The 18,728-nt window shown below is 41.3% G+C and overlaps 1 protein-coding gene across 1 annotated transcript in view; it reads right to left on the bottom strand.

The window, feature by feature from the left end:
- Positions 1-15,006, bottom strand: part of CLINT1 (clathrin interactor 1) — a 47,582-nt gene extending 32,576 nt beyond the window's left edge. Inside the window, exon 1 of the mRNA XM_048319935.1 lies at positions 14,893-15,006. Within this exon, the coding sequence (XP_048175892.1) occupies positions 14,893-14,933 (41 nt within the window). The 5' untranslated portion in view covers positions 14,934-15,006. The remainder of the gene's footprint in view (positions 1-14,892) is intronic.
- Positions 15,007-18,728: the final 3,722 nt, after the last annotated feature.

Raw genomic sequence — 18,728 nt, 5'->3', positions numbered from 1 at the left:
CTTTAATTTTTCCCTATTTGTGGTCCAGTCAGGTAACACAACTCCTACTGGAAACAAAGGTTTGACCAAGTAGGACAAAGTGTAAGTGAAATCTAATCAAACCCACACTTCTGTAGAATGCTTTCTATATAAATAAAATACCAGCACAAAAATGTCAATCCCAATACAACCTGGTAGACAATTGCAACAAGAAACTAAAATTTAAATACATTATTTTGGGGGAGAGAGAGGCACTTCTCGCCATAGCTTACACCCTCCAATGAACTGTGTTCCTTTGGACTTCGTAGCATTCCTGTAACTGCAAGAGTAGCTTTCCCTGAAGATAAAAAAAAAAAAAAAAAAAAAAAAAAAAGCAGGTTTCAGATGTTCATAAGGTGGCATAAATCCTCTTCCAAGTAAGTATCAAGTGCTACTTCCTTCCTTGTACGAACACAGAATTAAGAGACCACATTCAAGTCCAGCTCAAGTATTTAAAGAAATCTTTGATAGATAAAGAGACTTGCAAGTACTCCCAGCCACTGAGTTTTCAGGATTAGGGCACAGTAGTTTAATGCTGAGAGAGAAATATTTACAAGAAGGATAAGGTTTTATCCTTCTTTCAAAACAACAAACAAAAGGGGTAGAAATTTTCAGAGGACAAGGAAGTTGTAGCTACGCTCAGCATGAGGCAACAGTGAGCTTTGAAGCTGTGCAACTTCAACCCACTAGTGTACCTCAGACTTCCTATTTCTGACCACAAAAAATTTTGAGTGTGACCTTGAATGGAGGCAGAAGATAGGGAGAAAAACAAAAAGAAACCAAAAAACTAACCTCACAGTAAAAATAATACTAACAGTAGGTATGACACTTCACACTCTCCTAAATGTTCTGTATTGACCTCTGTATTTAAGAAGTATCTCCTAATACCTCAGGTTTTCAGAATTTCAGAAGAGGTGGCATTAGTGCTTTAGGATGATCCCCAAAAGGTACCAGTGCTTTGATAGGCCCCACTCACCTCTAAAGCTCCCTCAATTGTGTGCTATTTGTAACTGGTCACTCACTACTCATGTGAAATGTGTTCACCAAAAAACTTCACACCAGAGCTTTCTGTCACCATGAAGAGTTTGTAACAGTTCTAAGCTTACAGTAATGCACCAACTGGCCAAGGAAACCTCCGATGCCATACATGCTTGAAATGTATTAGCTGAATAGTTACAGGTAAGAAATTTTACTTAGAAAAGCAGGAACGTTGCCTGGGAGTCAGTACACTTGTGAACAGGACAGATCTATTCAGTGCAAGTAATCATACTGATTTAATTCTAAATAATCTAAACTTTTCCTACTCAAAGAACTATTTCAATTATTTTTCAGTTGACAGTGTCTTTGGTGAGGACAGAAGAATGCACATGCAGTTACACGGAGTTTAATATTGCCAAAAACCACATACCCCAACATTAATGGGCCATGCTTAATGACCTTTGTAGTTTCAGCTATCCCTTCATTGCAAGCTGAGTACTATTAAAACATTGCCCTAATACCAAATTTATTACAAATCAAGCATTACTCTAAACACATGCTTGCTGTTCCACCAGGGATGGCTGATTAAAGTTTAAACAATGCAAACACTGAATCTTTTAACACAAAGACTGATCATTCTCTGCTGCCATATCATCACTTTGGCACCATGACACCCCATGCACCCCCATACTTTGCAATATCAATCACCTTCTGTGATCATTTTTGAGGAATAAACCTGAGTACAGGTAGCTCCTCTAAGCCAACAGTAAACAGCTGTTACAAGCTCTTCTCTGATCAGATTCAGGGGCAAAGTACAGGTAAGATGAACAGATATGTCTGGAGTCCCACTCTGGACGTGCTACCCTTGTTGCCTCTAGAACTCCAATTCCCACCAGCTCCCCTCCCTGACCCTTCAGGCTTAAGGCAGCCAGGGTCAAACAACAGCATGCCAACTGCACATAAATCACACACACTGAACACACCCAACCTTCTGTAACACAAGCTGCTCTCCATCCCTAACACCCAGACTGCCTGTGAAGGGCTTGCAGCTTCCTCCAGCCTTTAACTACGGAGCTGTGACTCTGTAGAGCTCCCCATTCCATCTGTGTGGTAGCAAAGTATTATCATCACATTACCTAGGAAAGCCTGGGACATGTATCTCATCAACAGAGTATGGTCCAAGTAGCAGGTAAAGCAACTAAACCAGAAAACCTTCAACTGCACTTTTAATATGGCCTTGTGCCCTGGAAAATGTCCTAAAGCTGAGGCAGAAGCTGAACTGCACTTCTGAGCAGGAGAAAGGAAGAGGAAACAAGAGTTTATACAAAGCAATCCAATTGCAGGTTCATAAGCAGTTGTTTTCCTTTATTTATGCAAATGTCTTACAGTGGAATTGCTAGGCAGGAAGTATTCAGGAGGAGTGAGAAATACCTGAGATCAACTACCTTTATCCTGGCTATTATAAAGTGAAGTGCATTATCATTTACAAAGCTTATTTCTAAGCTTACAGGAATTAAGTCTACAGTTGCTATTGTCTGCAAAAAAACCCAAAATGCACCACCTCAACAACAGATTTCAGATCTTTTATTTCTGGAAAATAATCAAAATAAAATCAGAAAATGAATACTGATGTCACTACAGAGAAGCTGATCAGCCTCTCCTCTCAAAATCAGTTACTTTCAGTCTGCTTGTTTGCTATTTGAAGCTGAAAGCATGAATTATTCCATTATTCCAAGAAGAGCTACAATACCTGCTACACTCAATAGCTCTAATGCACCTGCAGAATTTCTTTTCATATCCAGTACTGCAATCCAATCCAGAAGACCATTACCAGACAATTTAAGGAAGATGCTGTCTTTATGTAAGATTACATGGAATATGTCTGGATGCAAGAAACTTAATTCTTGACTCCACTGCACACAGACAGAGAACACACAACCAAGCTCCTTTAAACTTCTGTTTCAGTGTCTCCAAAACTATCCTCTGCCTCTTCCCAACAAGGATGCCATTCAAAACACCAAACCTTTCCTTGCATCTTACCTTGCTAACAAGAAAGAACAAGAAATTCAACATCTTGTAATTAATTTGCAATTAAGACTTTGGAGTCTCCCAGCAAGTACTTTGTACACCTTTAGCATAAGCAGGACTGTGCAAGAGGAAACCTATTCAGCTTCATAATCTGACAATGTCAAAAGATGCCCATTATATTGTGTAAAGAGTAAAGGCAAGTATGCAGTGGTAATTCTGCAGAATAAGGTGGGAGCATCCAAGATTTTACAGGTAGAGACAAAATACAGTCCTCTTCCTGAACTTGCTCTGTCTTCAGGCCTTTAGTCCTGAATTGACAGTTCCTAGGAATGGCACAATTACTCAGTTTTTATCCAGTAAATTAATAAAATAAAAAAATTGAACACTTTCCTACTTCAGATCCTTCATCCATTAATAAGCCTGAATTACCACATTTCTTCTCTGCTACAAGTTTATCCAAGAATAAAAAAGTAGTCACCATAATCCTAAATAGACTAAACCTGCTCAAATACCAATTGTCTTTAGTCATGCCATTTTCCATGAAGGCAGGTGACAACCTAGCAGTCCTTTTGCTGCTGTATTAAGCAGCTGGACAAAGAAACTTTAGTTAATAGTTAATGACAAAGTGTCCTTCCAGAGCTATTCACAGCTGAGTATCCAAAAACGGGCACAAGCAGTAAGAACACACCTTTCAGAATAAGTATTGCAACAGCAATGTTATATTAACATTATTTCATTAAAATTTTCAGGATGGTATCTCAAATTAACTAGAAAGTGTAGCTCGGCAAACAAAAACCCCACAAGATCACAAGCACGCATTTTGACTGAAAGCAAGTGTTCTTTTGTGAAATGAGTCTGGTCAATTACAGACAAATTAACTTTCAAAATTCCAAGCCATATTTATTTGTGGTGGATAATGATGTTTCCTCTCCTTTGTTAGGTATCCCTTTGTTAAACTGGTTCCTCCAGGAGATCAAGTAACTCGTGTCCTAAAAAGGTAACAGGAGCCATTCCTTTTGCCTCAGAGACCCAGTTTCTGGTTCCCGTCCACACAGGGATGATAATTTCAAATGACACTGTATTTGCAACAAACAAATTTCACAATGGCTCAACACAGGCACTATTTATTTATTTACTCACTAATGGTAAGATTACTGGATTTTTCTGAGCTGATGTCTGTAGTTACAAGAGTTACAGTTACTGTGGAATTAACAAAAAAACAACACTGGCAGTTTAAAGGCTGAGACTGCACTTGCCAATTAGGAGTCTATTAGCACTACGTTTTCAAGCTGTCTCAAGAAATTCATCTGTTTGCTGCAAGGAGAGCCAGAACACTGATAGAAGTTAACTCATTTAGATAATAAATACCTCTGAACAGAGAGTTTCCCCCCCACTTCACATGATCATACAGAGAAACAGTTTAAATAATTAGGTAATTGTCAAAACAAAGAATAATTAAAAGTGACAGCAATCTTTAATATATCAGCTCTATTTGTAGATGTAAGTTACCAAGACTAATTTATTTTTCAGAAGATGCATTCACTCCTGCAACTCCAATAAAATTATCTAACGTTATCAAAACCCTTTTTCCTCTCTCACAACCAAAATGATCTTAGAGAACCCTTCAACTGAGTAGTCTTGTAGGATACGAAACACACACCTCCAAAAAATCACACAGGGAGGTATTTGTTTACTAAGTATAAAGTAATGTCTTGAGAGGAAACCCTGAGCACAGTCTGTTACCTACACTAGGATGATTCTAAACAGCTTGACAGGATGGGGAGAGTAACCACCAAGAAAAACATCTATTGCTCTGACTCAGAACAGAGTAGAGAAAAAACTCCTCCCTAACTCCCAATAGGTCTCATTACTATTACAACAGATTAAAAAAAATGCAGGCCAGTCTCATTAAATAAGTTGAATATACACTAATATTTCTAATTGTATCCCAAATGAACCAGTTAATATCTATTAAGAATGCAGTCAATATTTAACAGGTCAGGATAGGAAGCACTATTTGAATGAGGGTGGGAAAAGTACAACAGCTTTGAGGTAGTTTCCTTATAACCCATAACTAGACAGTGACAATAATGGTGTTGTCACGGTATTTTCATTCTTTGTGGCAAACCAAATACCTCTAGAAAGATTTAATCTATTTAAAGTAACAGTCCACATAGAATACCCACTTCACCACTCTGATATAACCCAAATATACATCAGTATTTCTAATACAATAAGCTGCAGAAATTGAATTGAAAGTTTCTCATGTGAAGACCAATTCCAGCCTGAATCACTCAAAGTAGCACCATACAAGACAAAAAACTGTATTTCAATTTACATCCTTTCTCGGAAGTTCGTGACCCAAGAGTGGAACCAAAATATGATCCTCTCCATCAAAACAGTGATACAAACAGAAACGCTGGCTTGGGAGCTTCAAGTTGTGATATATGAGATGGAAGAACAACCTTAAACAAATTTAAACTTGCAGCTAACAAACCACTAACAGTGCAGTTTTAAATAACAAAAATATGTAAAAATGCCTTATGAAGGAAAAAGGCTCCCACAGCCGACCTTCCTGTCCTCTCCCCATCACCACAAGTGTTTGGGGTGCCATGAGCAGCTGTTTGTACAACACGCGGCCAAATCAGTTATGAACCCTAAAACCTTGAGGGCTTTTTTGGCTTTATCAGCAAGAGAGCATCAGCAAATACTGAACCACACAGCAGCAGCACAATGAAGGCAAAGACAGGGAATGGCCAGGTATAAAAATGAGACATTTTCTGTTGGTAGAAGAATAATCTTAGAGCTCTTCAACCTGCTTGTGAAATCACATGCTAAGGGTGTACCGTGAGCACTCAACTTGTACTTTGCCCCCAGCCACTTATTCTTGCCCAAACACCATTCCTTCCTTTATGCCAATACAAATACTTGTGTGACCATGGAGTTAATTATACCAGGGAACCAATCCAGTGGAGAACTAAATTGGCAAAAACAACTGGTTAGTCAGAGATTCTCTCATCAAGCAGAAGGTCTGCAAGTGCCAGCAAAAGGGAGAGAAGTGTGCAGGCTGTGGCAGACGGGAGGCTGTGAAACCTCTTTTACCATCAGCCTACGCTTACAATGACTGTGAAACTACAAACTCAGATTTCACAGCTTAGGTTATGTTTTCCTATTGGTGAAAGTGCTGATTGTGTTTGAGATTTCAGGGCAACTACAAAGGGAGTTGTGCCCAATGTCCTCCACTTACATAACTTTAAGGGTCCCTCTCCTCTCCCCTCCCATCTCAACACTGCTTCCTCAAATGTGCAACACTGTTGAATGGCAAATGAGCTTAGGCAACTAACTCAAAACCAGATAATCTATAAAGTCCTTTTGGGAGAGAAAAAGCTTCCAGTTGGGTCTGTTCCTCTATCCAGTTCCTCGCACAGCAACCCAAACACCATCATTACACAGCACACAATGCAAGAATAAGTAATGAATACTCTTCCTAACTGTTACTGAAAAAATACTCAAGAGTACTCAGAGCACCACAGCCTACACAGCTTTCTGGAAAAAAGGCACCAACTTGTAACAACTTCACATGACCTCACCGTAGCATACCTTAAAAAAATAGCGAGTACACCCCAGTTAGAATCAGATCTTGTTTTGCAGAGAGGCAGAATAGAAGGACCATTTTGTCCTGGAGAGTTTATGCTCTTCTACACAACTGCTCTTTCTAAGGAGGCTACCAAGCATCCTTTAAGCTTTAGCTGTGTAACAGCTCTTCCTTCCAAATGGAAGGGGTAAATAAAGCTCCTGCTCCAAACTGAAACACAACAGAGGCTGTCAATCCTTGTTTCTGACTGAGTCCATATTTGACCCTTGTCACTAAGATCCAAAAAACTACAAGGAGCTGGAAAAAACCAAGTGCAAATCTGACTACTTCATTCACTTGCTACATTTGCTACTAATTCAGCTTTTCATTCGCTTGTCCTACATTAGTTTTGCCTTATGAATACAAAAAATTCAGATAAGCATTTAAACAAAGTCTGTGAAACAGCCAACTTTCAACAAAATGGTATGCTACCGTACATCTTTGTATCAGTAAAAGAACTATAAAAGGGAACAGCTCTTCTCAAGGAGTTTCAATTTCCTGGCCCTCTTCTTTAAATACTGTCTCAATTTAAGTCCAGAGCACACAGTGATAATTTGGAAGCTGAAGTTCCTCATCAAGCACATGCCTGTAAAGTATTTGAAACATACTTGAAGCAACAGGTCAACAAGTCAGTCACACTCTGCATGTTGGAGATGAGTTCAAATTGGAAGTCTTGTATTAGGACTTTGGACAAGCTGGACCCAAACTTCAGAATAAATCAATGAGAGAAATTCCAAATACTCCAAAATGAAGCACACAACTCTCAATCATGACATTTTTGTGTTCTTAACCTACCATGCTTTGAAGCAATGCTTCACTCATTCTCCAATGGCTTGTCTTTGTTTTCAGAGAAAATTATCATTTTAATATAAATACAGAAATTAGTTTAACACTTGATACAGAAGAATCAGATAGCATTTCAAGATTGTATTTCAGGCCAACTGCAACAGCTTAGCACACTGAAATAGCAAAGTCTGAGGAGAGAAAGCAGTAGTGTGTCCAACCTTTGCCCAATGCTTTGGAAGTAATTATACCTTGTATATGAAATAATTATGCAAATCAGCTAATATTTTGTAATACACTAACTGGCAACACAACCAAGAGGAATAAGCATAGAACTGAGTTAAGCACCTTGATCCTTTTGACCACAGCTGCACGCAGTGATGTACGTAAGGCTCTTATCTTTGACCAGCTTCATGCACTCCCCAAGCAGAAGCCCAGTCCTGTTTGGCAAGGACACGCAAAGCTCTGCTTTAGCAACATTTCACACATACATCAGTTAGACTCCCTGAAAATACATAAAGCCAACACCTTAGCTAGCCTTACACAACATAATACAAACTATTGTCAGCTACCACAGGGTGTAAAATGGCAATAACACATTTGAAAGAGCACTTACAAAAGCACCACTTGGTGTGTGCTGACGAAACCCGTGTGCTTGGCCACAACTACCTTATCCCAACTCTTAATAAATCCATCAGCTTGTCATATTTGCCTATTTGATGGATTACTCCACCAGCTGAATATTCAAACAAGAGAACACGGTATCTATGTACGTGTACAGAGCATAATACTTTCACAGATGCTTATCTCCCATACTCAATTACACGGCCCAAAGACTAGAAGCCTTTTTATTCCTTATTAATACCAGCAACTTTCTGGAAGTTTTGTAAGGGAAGGAGAAAAGTCCTAAGAAGTAACTTGCTTTTACAAGTGCTTGTCAGACACAGGCACGCCTGGCCGCAGCACCAAATGCTATGCTCAAATCCAGTCTTCCTTTGTATTGCCAAGACTTTCTTCTCTCAGCTCTCTAGAAACCAGGCAGAGGACAAGCCCTTACAGGGCTGAAGATAATCATCATCATCTTGCTTGTAATAATAATACAAAATGCTGTTCTTAAAGCAGTTATCAGCAGGACACCTCTTTAGCAGCAATAGGAGGATAACTCATGCAGTGAGGGTTAACTGTCCCTTACATAAAACTATGGAAGTGTTCACTGCCCTGAAGATCTCGCTTACGCTAACCAAAATAAATCTTAAATATAGAGAAAACTAAATGATCCTGGAACTGAAGCAAAGGAGTTTACAGGAGATTCAGATAGCAACGGACAAATGTTAGACAGTCATTTACCCTTTTGCTGGATATATGATGGATCATTTACAACAATACTTGCTATTACTGAACCAGCAAACAGCATTTCATTAAAGAGCTCAGTAGTCTGGGTGGATAAATCCATGAACCACAAGAAAATCACCCATAAATAAGAGCAATTACAGGCACATTAGAAAGAGAAGGCAGTTAGGCTGGAGGATTGAAAACCCCCAGCTAAGGATACATGGGATCCTGCCTACATGCTGGGCAAACATGAGCATTCTACAGGCAATGAGCAACCAGAAGTCAACTGTAAGGTCTGTAATTGTAGGGTAAATGACTGGTGTGCATTTATCACATTAGTATCTTGCAGACAGAGAATGAGGTAGCAGACAACAATATGAGACTGGAAGTCAACAAATTCAGAATTTTAACTGTTACCAGCATAATGTGACTTGGTTTACTTGACAGAATTATCTTACTGGCTTCCCTAATCTGTGACCTGGGAGTGAAGCGCAAGGTCTCATTACATGCTTTAGGCTACAACAGCGAGAAATTGCAATGACAATCAAAGCAGTAACTCACTCTATTTTACCAATAATTTACCCTCCTCTTTACAGATTGTACATTTAGAAGCACTAAAGAAAACATGCTGTTTTTCAACCAGAAGAACTTCTCCCCTGCCTAGTTCTATTGGAGCTCATGACAACAGCACCTTTAATCCTTCCTTTTCCACAAACACTAAAAATCCTTTCTCTTTGCATAGATGTAGCATCAGGATAGGTAAGAGAGGACCCAAGTGCCTACCTCTAAAATAAATTTTAAGGTGTTATAATGCTTCCCTATTACAATCAATTCTAAACAAGACTATTTGCTCTCCATTTAAAAAGAAATTAAACTATTACATACTGGGGCAATTCATCAAACTTGTGAAGTGTATGGAAACAGCTCTGTAACACTTCACCTCCCACTCTACAACATAAGGGACTGCAAGCACATTCCTGCTGGGCCAGCAGAAAGGTGTGGCTAAGAGCAGTACTAGCAAAGCAGTTAGGGCACAGCTAGATGAACAAAACTGAACCGGAAGGAGGGTGGACCAAACAGGAGCATGGCAACTGTCATATTCCTATTACTGGCAAGAAACTCACAGGCACTTTTCTCCTTTAATTTTTAAGTAAAAGTCAGTGACAACTACCTCACTCCCCTTAACTAATGCAAATGAACATCTGGGTAATACTACTCCTAACTACATTCAGACCTGTCACCTTCATCCCTTTTTTCATGAGACTGTTTCTTATCCTTTGATATATGGAAAGGTGCTTAAAAGGAGCTCTCTCACATTAAGGTCATGCGTGCAGAAGATCACAAAAGCTAAGAATGTCAATGGAATTTTAAAGAAAGTGGCTGTAAAGTCTCACCACACTGTTACACAGGCAGCAATCTGATCTCAATGGGTCCAAAGGTCTTCCAGCCTGCTTACTGCATGCCCTACGTGTCTGTGACAGAAACTAGACAGCAAAAATGTTAACATGACATGTTATATTAAGAGAGAAATTATTGCAATGAGGAGTCCAATGAGCTACCTATATACACACAAACACTGTGTTCTGCTTTAAGCTGAACCCCCTCATGCAGGTTAAAGTAAAATATGAATCAACAGTTTCTGCTTCAAGAAGAGGAAATTCAACAGAACTAAAGAGAGATGATGGCCTGGGTTTTGAACTCGGCCGCTAGGCCAAGCTGATACCTTCAAGCTTCTGATAAGTTAAAACCTGTTTTAACAGGGTTTCTTAATATTCCTTGGGTTTTTTTTTTTTTTCTTAAAGCCATGGGGTTTCCTTTGTAGAGCTCTCCTAGAAATCTCACAGGGAACACAAAGCACAACATGTACTTGTCCAATAAAACTTAAAAGTGAAGTTACCAAGTTGCGTAACACTGTATTTCCACAGCCAGGACTCCTGAACTCACTCTCAGTGACCACAATACCTTTTGCCAGTTCTGTTATCATACACTGAGGAAAAACTTGGTTAAGGCCCTTGGTGATTTGATTATCAAAGTACTGATACACCTATACAAATAAAAATATGACTTTTCTTGTACAAGCTGCTTCTACACAGTACCAAACAGCCTCTAGATCCTTAGTCTCCTGCAGCTCACAAGCAGTAAATGCAACACTTGGCCTCAAGATTCATCACAACTACAGGATTGTTTCAGAGCAGGCATGGGGTAACCTGAACCCTCTGCCATGAGGGCCACAATATCTGGGACTGCTCCCACCAGAGCATCCAGAGACAAAGCTGCAAATCCCATGCTGCCGCAGAGCAGTGGGAAAGCAGGAGACCAGAATCCTTCCCACCTGTCAAATGTTCCTGCAGCTCACACTCCCACCAGCCAGCTCGAGTATGTGACATGTGCCTCTGTGCTCCCTCACAGGAACTGGCCACCTCCTGCCTGGAATGCTGAGGCAACAGAGTTACACGGCAGCCCTCACCTAAGCCTATGACAAAAGAGAATCGAACAAGAAATCTCTGACACTGCCTCAGGAGTGACTCAGAACTGCCACCTGACTCACCAACTTTGCACCAAGCACCACTCTGGCCCTGAGCCAGCAGAAACCTCTGCCATTTAAACAGTTCACCGTCCTGGAGCCAATGAGCTCAGCACAGAGGGCTGCATTTATTTTCCAGCTGTTTAGTTTACTTTCCAATTCAGTTTTGAATTACTGGGGGAAAAGAACCCATATAAGTGAACACTGAAAAAGGTGAAAAGCTGCCTTCTTAAGTTAACTTAATCACATAATATTATGAAACAGAATTTACTCCAGAAGAAATAAGAATATGTAGACCTGCATCTTTTAAACTACAAACTAACTAGAAATTCAATATAATTTCACACATTTGAAGACCTCTTGAACACATTGCAGTACCCATTAAGAAATTGCAAGGCAGAAGAATTTTGACAGTTATTTTGAAATTGCAAGAATAAACCTTATGACAAGCAGATCTTACTAGGTACAGACAGGTTTTATTAATTATTTGATTTAAACTGAAACCTTATTCCCAATGCCCAGACAGAAACAAGGTATTCCTGTTCAGTCAAAACTAATCAAGGTACTCAATATTTAAGTGAGGGGAGTTGCACTGGCATTGAAAAGCAATGAAGTTAACAAAAGGCAGAACAAGACATGTAACAAAAAGTATTCCATCACATCCTAGAACAGTAAATCTAATACTCTACCACACAGTCTTCCTCCTAAACTTCAAATACAATAGGACTACCACTCAATATCTAAAATAACTGTCTCATGCACCACAGGCTGCAGATCCATAGTCTGGAGTTACCAGAAAATGCTACCATAAAAATAAGAGGTGGTTGCGGTGTGAAGAGAATTACAAACTAGAATTCACCTGATGAACTTCATTGCTCAATTTCAAGCACACTGAAGAAATATAGAGACCAAATACTTCAAAAATACTAAATACAAATTTGAATTTCTTATATGCATTTTGCAGTTACTAACTTATTTTTTGGTTCTAAGACTTTGATGAATGTTAACAGGTTACCATTTTTACCTGGGTTTTTGCATTTAAAGTAGCCCATGGCTATTTATTGTTGCTTACTGAAGCTTTACACACCAAAATATGTGAGAATTGTGTAAGAAAAGCACTCCATGTTGAAATAGCTGACCTAACCACACTCTCAGCCATTGAAACATAAATAAGGATAAAAAAATAAACCCCAGATGAGTAAACTGAAACTCTAAGATAAGTATCAGCTGAATATGGAGTCAAGATGCAGAGCTCAAAACCACTATCAAAGCTATCAAAGTTTGAACTAGGAAAATTTTAAGCATTTTGCATATTTTCAAAATCCTCATAGAATCATATCCCTTTTTTATGGAAAGAAATGCAGTTTCTTGTGAAACTTCAGTATGCTGCTGCTGCAGCATCAGCTGTTATTTATGAGGCAGATTATATCATTTAGCTTCCTCTGCAGAGAATTTTTTAAGTCATGGCCTTAAGACAGAAGACATTATGACAAATCTGCACCACACACAATGGGACTATTGATCCTGATGCCTCTAAATACTCTTTACTCTGCAGGCTCCACTTTCCTCCTGCCCCTCCCTCCCCCTTTTTTTTTTTTTTAATAAACAATCTGCTTTATTTGGATAATGTTATTCCCAGAAAACTGAAGATTATTCAAAAACCGTTTTTTATTTTGAGATGTTCACTTCTTACACCTGTTCTGGAAATAGAATGTCTTTTCCAATTCAGATTTTGATGTACTGTTTGACTTAATACCTTATATCCTCAGAAGTAAACATTTTAAAAACAGTGACAGTATTATAGTGCTACAGTGATCATTAATCCTACACAAAAAAAACCCCACAGAAGTAAAACTTAGAAAAACTTGATTTCCCTGAAAGGTCCTGGAACTCAAGTCAGGCCTATTTGGGTTGTACTCCTAAATACCTCATTTGTCACATTATTAAAACTACTTTAAGCCAGGGTTGACTTTGTATACAAGAAGCTGTAAAAAGTAAACAACTGCCTCAGGACAAGACTTATTCACAGTGGTTTTTGAATGTCATCCAAGTCTTGGCCTAGAAAAGTCTGAGTCTAGCACACAGCACCATGAGCAAAACAGTTGATTATCATGAATAAGCTGACATTTCTCTTCAGTTTGCCATCTTTAAGCCTATACATCACACAGGCCACTTTAAAAACTGTTTGTAGAAACAAAAATTAAAAAAGTTTAGAACAGAACCTCAGTTTTGAAAGTCTTTTGACTTGAAAGGCCGGGTACAACTGTTTGTCACTCGTATCATCTGGTATATACCAATCTACAGACCTCCATCCAGTTTTTCCTCTTAGCATTCCACAATTTATAGAACCACAGAATGGTTTGGATTGGAAACTAACTTTAGGGATCATCTAGACCAACCCACTGCCATGAGCAGGGACACCTTCAACCTGATCACAGAACTGCTTGGGTTGGAAAGGAGCTCTGGAGATCATCCAGTCCAACCCCCTGCTAAAGCTGGTACACCTGGAGCAGGTTGCACAGGATCACACCCAGCCAGGTTTTGAATATCTCCAGAGAATGAGACCCCCACAACCTCTCTGGACAGCCTGTTCCAGTTTGTGTCCACTGCCCCTTGTCCCGTCACTGGGCACCACTGAAATGAGTGATGGAGAAGTGCTCCAAGTTTTTCCCTAAAGATTTATTATTTGAGGAGGCAAAACAACCTTTGCTAAGTTCTCCATGATATCAAATTTTTCTCATGCCAAAACTGAAGGAGTGGCTGACACACGTAATAATAACGTCATGCTCTCCATCGCCAACACAGCGATCTCAATAACCAAGTCCACAGACAAGTCTTCAGTGGGAGGAGGCTTTATTCAAGGAAACAAACTTGTAAATATCGGAGCTATTTAAATGTGTAAGGGGTGCAAAAGAGCATTTCAGTTCTCTACCATGCTCCACCTCTGAACGGCCTAGGGTGGCGAGTCAATGGCAACTGCAGGCAAAGCTATCCTTAGGAAGGAGGGAAACACTTTAGAGAGCATGTGGTGACTTTGGCAGCTCTCTGAAAACGTGCAGGTGGCTCTTTACTCCTCTCCTGCTTTGAGAGACTTGTCTGTTCCCCCCTCAGGGGCCTAAGGGCCATGCTGGGAGCCAATCCAGCAGAGACAGATTCCAAGGGCTCATACACCAAAACGGGCAAGCACAGCCCGGGACGTTGGCAAAGGAGGGGGCACCCAAAGCGGAAGAGCTGATCACCAAAAGCTGGAAGGGCCCAGATGCGCCCGAGAGGAACGGGAAAGCAGCCAGCCATAATGGAAAGGCCACAGACTACCTGAAAAGCAACCCCTGCCTGCCTGCAGCCCCGGAGGGGCCACAAAGCCACGCCGGGAGGACGCTCAGGGGCCACCCCGGGCAGTCACCGGGGGACAGGGACGGAGGCAGGGAGGGACAACGGGGCCGGGGTCAGCCGGGCACAGAGGGGGTGTGAGGCCGCCACCTCAGCAGGGGAGGGGCCGCGGCCATGTTGGGGGGGGCGGGGGGGAGCGCGGGCCCGGCTGAGGGGCCACGGCTGAGCCGCCCCCGGCCCCCTGCGCGCGCCCCGCCGTACTCACGCCTTGTCCACCAGCTCCCGCACTTTCCACATGTTCAGCATGGCGCCGACCACCCGGAGACCCGCCCGGCCCCGCTCCCTCCGCCGCCGGCCCCAGGAGGCCCCGCTCGCCGCGCTCCGGCCGCCGCCGCCTCCGCCGAGCCAGGGACGCGGCGCCGCTCCCGGAAATGAAGGGTCGGGCAACCGTGCGGGCTGCTGGGAGATGGAGTTCCGGGGAAGCGGGGCGGGCACGGGGCCTGCGGGGCGCCGCGGGAGCTGCCGGGAGTGGTAGTTCGCGGCGCCTACTGGGAGCGGGCCTGAGGGGCGGGAGGTGGGACGGGACGGGATGAAGTTGAAGGGAGAGGGATGAGGCTCTCCCGGCTGTGTCCTGAGGGCTTCACGGCGATCGCACACGGCGGGGGCACCGAGGGCTTGTGCCCGTTTTGGGGGGCAGGTACAGCCCGGCTCAAACCTGCCCTCACACCCTCCCTCACGCCTGTGCAGCATCCAGCCTTGGCCCACAGCCCGGCGAGGCACAGGAGGGACAAAGGCTGTGAAATAGCTGGTTGAAGTCAAAACACTGGCGTAGAACTCATGTCGGACCAGAATGTGGTTTTATACTCCGCTTTTAGTGCGAGGAACTCGTTTAAGAGCAGCATTCTCTCCTATGGCCGTCCATCTGCTGATCGTGGGGTACGGTGTGGAGTGAATTGCCGCTGGAATTTCCAGATCCCCAAGACCCAGATTTCGGAAAGAAGTGGCTCTCTGAAAAGCAGATGGAAGGGTGCAGTAGGTGGGCTGCCCCACCGTCCACCGAGGCACTGCACAGGCAGGAACCTTGTCTGTGCTTCTTGAGAAAGACCAAGTTGATTGACAAAACCCAGGGAACAATCACCTACATTAAAGCCACCTTAGGAGAATATTAACTGGTTTTTAACACTCTTACCAACAGACAAGACCATCTTCAAATATTGTCCAAGCAAGTGTTGAGCAGGAATCACAGTTACAATGAAAACAGTGAAGTCATCAAAGTGATTTTATAATCAGGATTGTCAGACAGTTTCATTACATACATTTATTTTCTTACAAATTGTATTTAATGTGAGTTTTAAATGACTCGGTTTCTATGTTTCTTGTTTGTGTCGTAAATAAATATGTTTTGCCAAAAGACAATATACATCTGCAAACTTCTACCCAAAGACAAATGCAAAATATTTTCATTTTAGTTATTCCGTCAGAGCCAGCAAAAAAAAGGCATGAGAAAGACCAGTTGCAATGGCATTTGCTGCTCAAATAAGTCACTTCTTTTAAAAGTTAGTGGTTCTCTGAACTTGTCAGGAAAGCTAAACAGCTGAACACCTGGCCACTTTCTGACATCCCATTGTATCATTTCACACAGATACTTTCATGGCTTCTGTCCCCTAAACATCTCCATGAGATCTATTTGAATACAAGAACTTCCTGAACAGACCATCAAATGCAGCATCCTCTTCCTAACAACAGTGTTAGATGTTCATGAAAGTAAGAGCTGGTGGAAGCAGGTGGATCAGTCCTCAGATACATCTTTCAATTTTTCAGTGTTCTGTGGCTTAGGGACTCAGTTCTGGAGTACTCATGCTAAAACTTTCCCTTTAGGAGCACTGGATGGACCTTTGTTTTATGAATGTAGCTGATTGCTTTTTGAGCCTTTTTAGATGAACTTACACTACACGTCCTGGCAATGAATTCAGTGTTCTAACTGTCACATGACAAAATGGTCCCTTCTGTGTGTTTTAAATTGTCTGCTTCATAGCATTACCAGTTCAAGTAGTATGAGAATTAGTACATAACAATTCCCTAGTGCTCCTTTCCTTGTCAGTTGCAAATTTAGAAATCTGTAGATTTCTTACTGCACTGTTTATTACTGCCTAAGACTTGCTATATTCTTAATTTCTGCAGAGGACGCTGACCAGCCTAGTGATGGTTTATGGCTTTTTTTCTCAGTTCCCTTCATAAGAGTTCTTAACAGAGTTTTTGTTTTTGGATGCTACTGAACCTGAGATTATATTTTAATCTGCAGCACAATATCTATGGTGACTCTTTGGTGTGTAACTGAACTCAGCACCAGTTTTGGTGCCCCCCACAAATGTGAGGCACGTGGCCATTGTGGACTGGGAGGAGGGAGATCCTTAATTTCATATTGTAACACCTGGCAAAGCAAGCTGAGAGAGGACTCTCGCTATTTAATATCAGCCTTTTGGTTTTTTCTGTGAATACATTGACATTTGTCTTCAGGAGCAGATGATGTTTGTAACCTCTGTTTAAGAAAGTAATAACATAAAGTATAATAATTGGAGCTTGCAGAAACACACCTTTTCTGATTGGCTGGAAATATTGTTATTTGTAAGTGTGGCTTCAGTCCATATTGGATCAGGATCAAATTTCTAAATACATTTCTGATGAGCTGCAAATTCCCCAGATTCTGCTGTGGTGCAATGAAATTGATGTTCTTGTTAGAGCTGGTTTCCTTGAGCAGCTGCAGAGTTCTGAGTGCTAGGACAGAGCTGCCAACTCATGGGGGGCTACCAGAGGCAGATTCCAGGGTCCAGACTCAGCCACTCCTCAAGGTGCACATATCCCCAAAATCAAATGCACCCATTCCTCACTGTTTTCCCATCAGGGATAACATCTGAAATGAAACATTTAAGGGTCAATAAGCCATCAGGATTTGGCTGATTTGTTTGTTTTATAGAAATTGTTGTTTCCACATGAAAAAAATGACGACCCATTGTAATTGCACACTTCGGAAAAAAAGAGAATTGTAAAGAGTATTTTAGGTGCAGGCATAGGAGAACAACAATATATGTAGAAGAAAGAAAGGCTGAAGCAGGGATTTAAAAGATGAAGGTGAGTATCTTCTAAGCACTGCTTGCTGTGTCTGGGTGCAGTAATGGGGCAAGGAGAGATGACTAGCATTTATTGTCAATTTTAAGGTATAGTAAAAAGCAGGTCTTTATGTGACATTGAATGCAACATGACTGACAGTAATTTTGCCATCCCCATTCTGTCAGCTGCTGATAAAGTGCATGAGCATATGTATAATTTCTGAATGATGTGAAGACACTTTCTGGTTCATAAGTAATTCCTTTAAAAAAAAAGATCTGATTGGTGAAGGGAGAGGGTAATGCAGTTTCAAAGCAATGCAATATTCAGCATAACAGGTAGTAGTTGTAACATATATCATGTAGAGGAACTGTATTTTATTATAATTTGAGCCATCAATTACAGGAGAAGCAGTTAGAGAAATTGAACTAATTTGAGCACTGCAATAGAGTTTGCACCTGGCTATTCCAGAAGTTAATATGGGCCATTTGGTGCACAAAAAGTCTTGCACATTCCAACTGCCTGGAGAGCAATATTGTTGTTAATATCAACCATATTAATGCACAGTAGAGACATGTCCAAGTCAGTGATTAATTCACAATTAAAATGCAAGGGGGAAAAGAGGAATGTCAAGGAAAACCATATCGTGGCAGGGTAGGGAAGCGATGGCACAGACTGAGAAAAACTTTTCATTTAAAGCAGTATTTGTTTCCATGATTTCATAAAGCTCCACTTTTTACCCAATTACACAGCTGAAATCTGAATTTCATAAAGTTTGTTTGTTCTGAGGATTAGTCAGTAGGGCAGAAGCAACAGTGGGCTAATGTTCCCTGTCTGTAGGCTGGTTACCATCCAGGCTTTTCTGAAAAATTGCAGCTTTTCTGAGTCCAAAGGTGTTTTTCTGTAACACATCCTGTACACACAAACGTATCATATTCCAAGCAGAGGGTCCCTAGGTGGGCTGTTTCAGAACCCGTCTTCCTGCTCTGCCACAGA

This window comes from Corvus hawaiiensis, chromosome 15, assembly GCF_020740725.1.
Source record: "Corvus hawaiiensis isolate bCorHaw1 chromosome 15, bCorHaw1.pri.cur, whole genome shotgun sequence".
Classification (NCBI taxonomy): Eukaryota; Metazoa; Chordata; class Aves; order Passeriformes; family Corvidae; genus Corvus; species Corvus hawaiiensis.
Note: the sequence above shows the minus strand (reverse complement) of the source record. Positions and strands in the feature narration are given on the sequence as shown.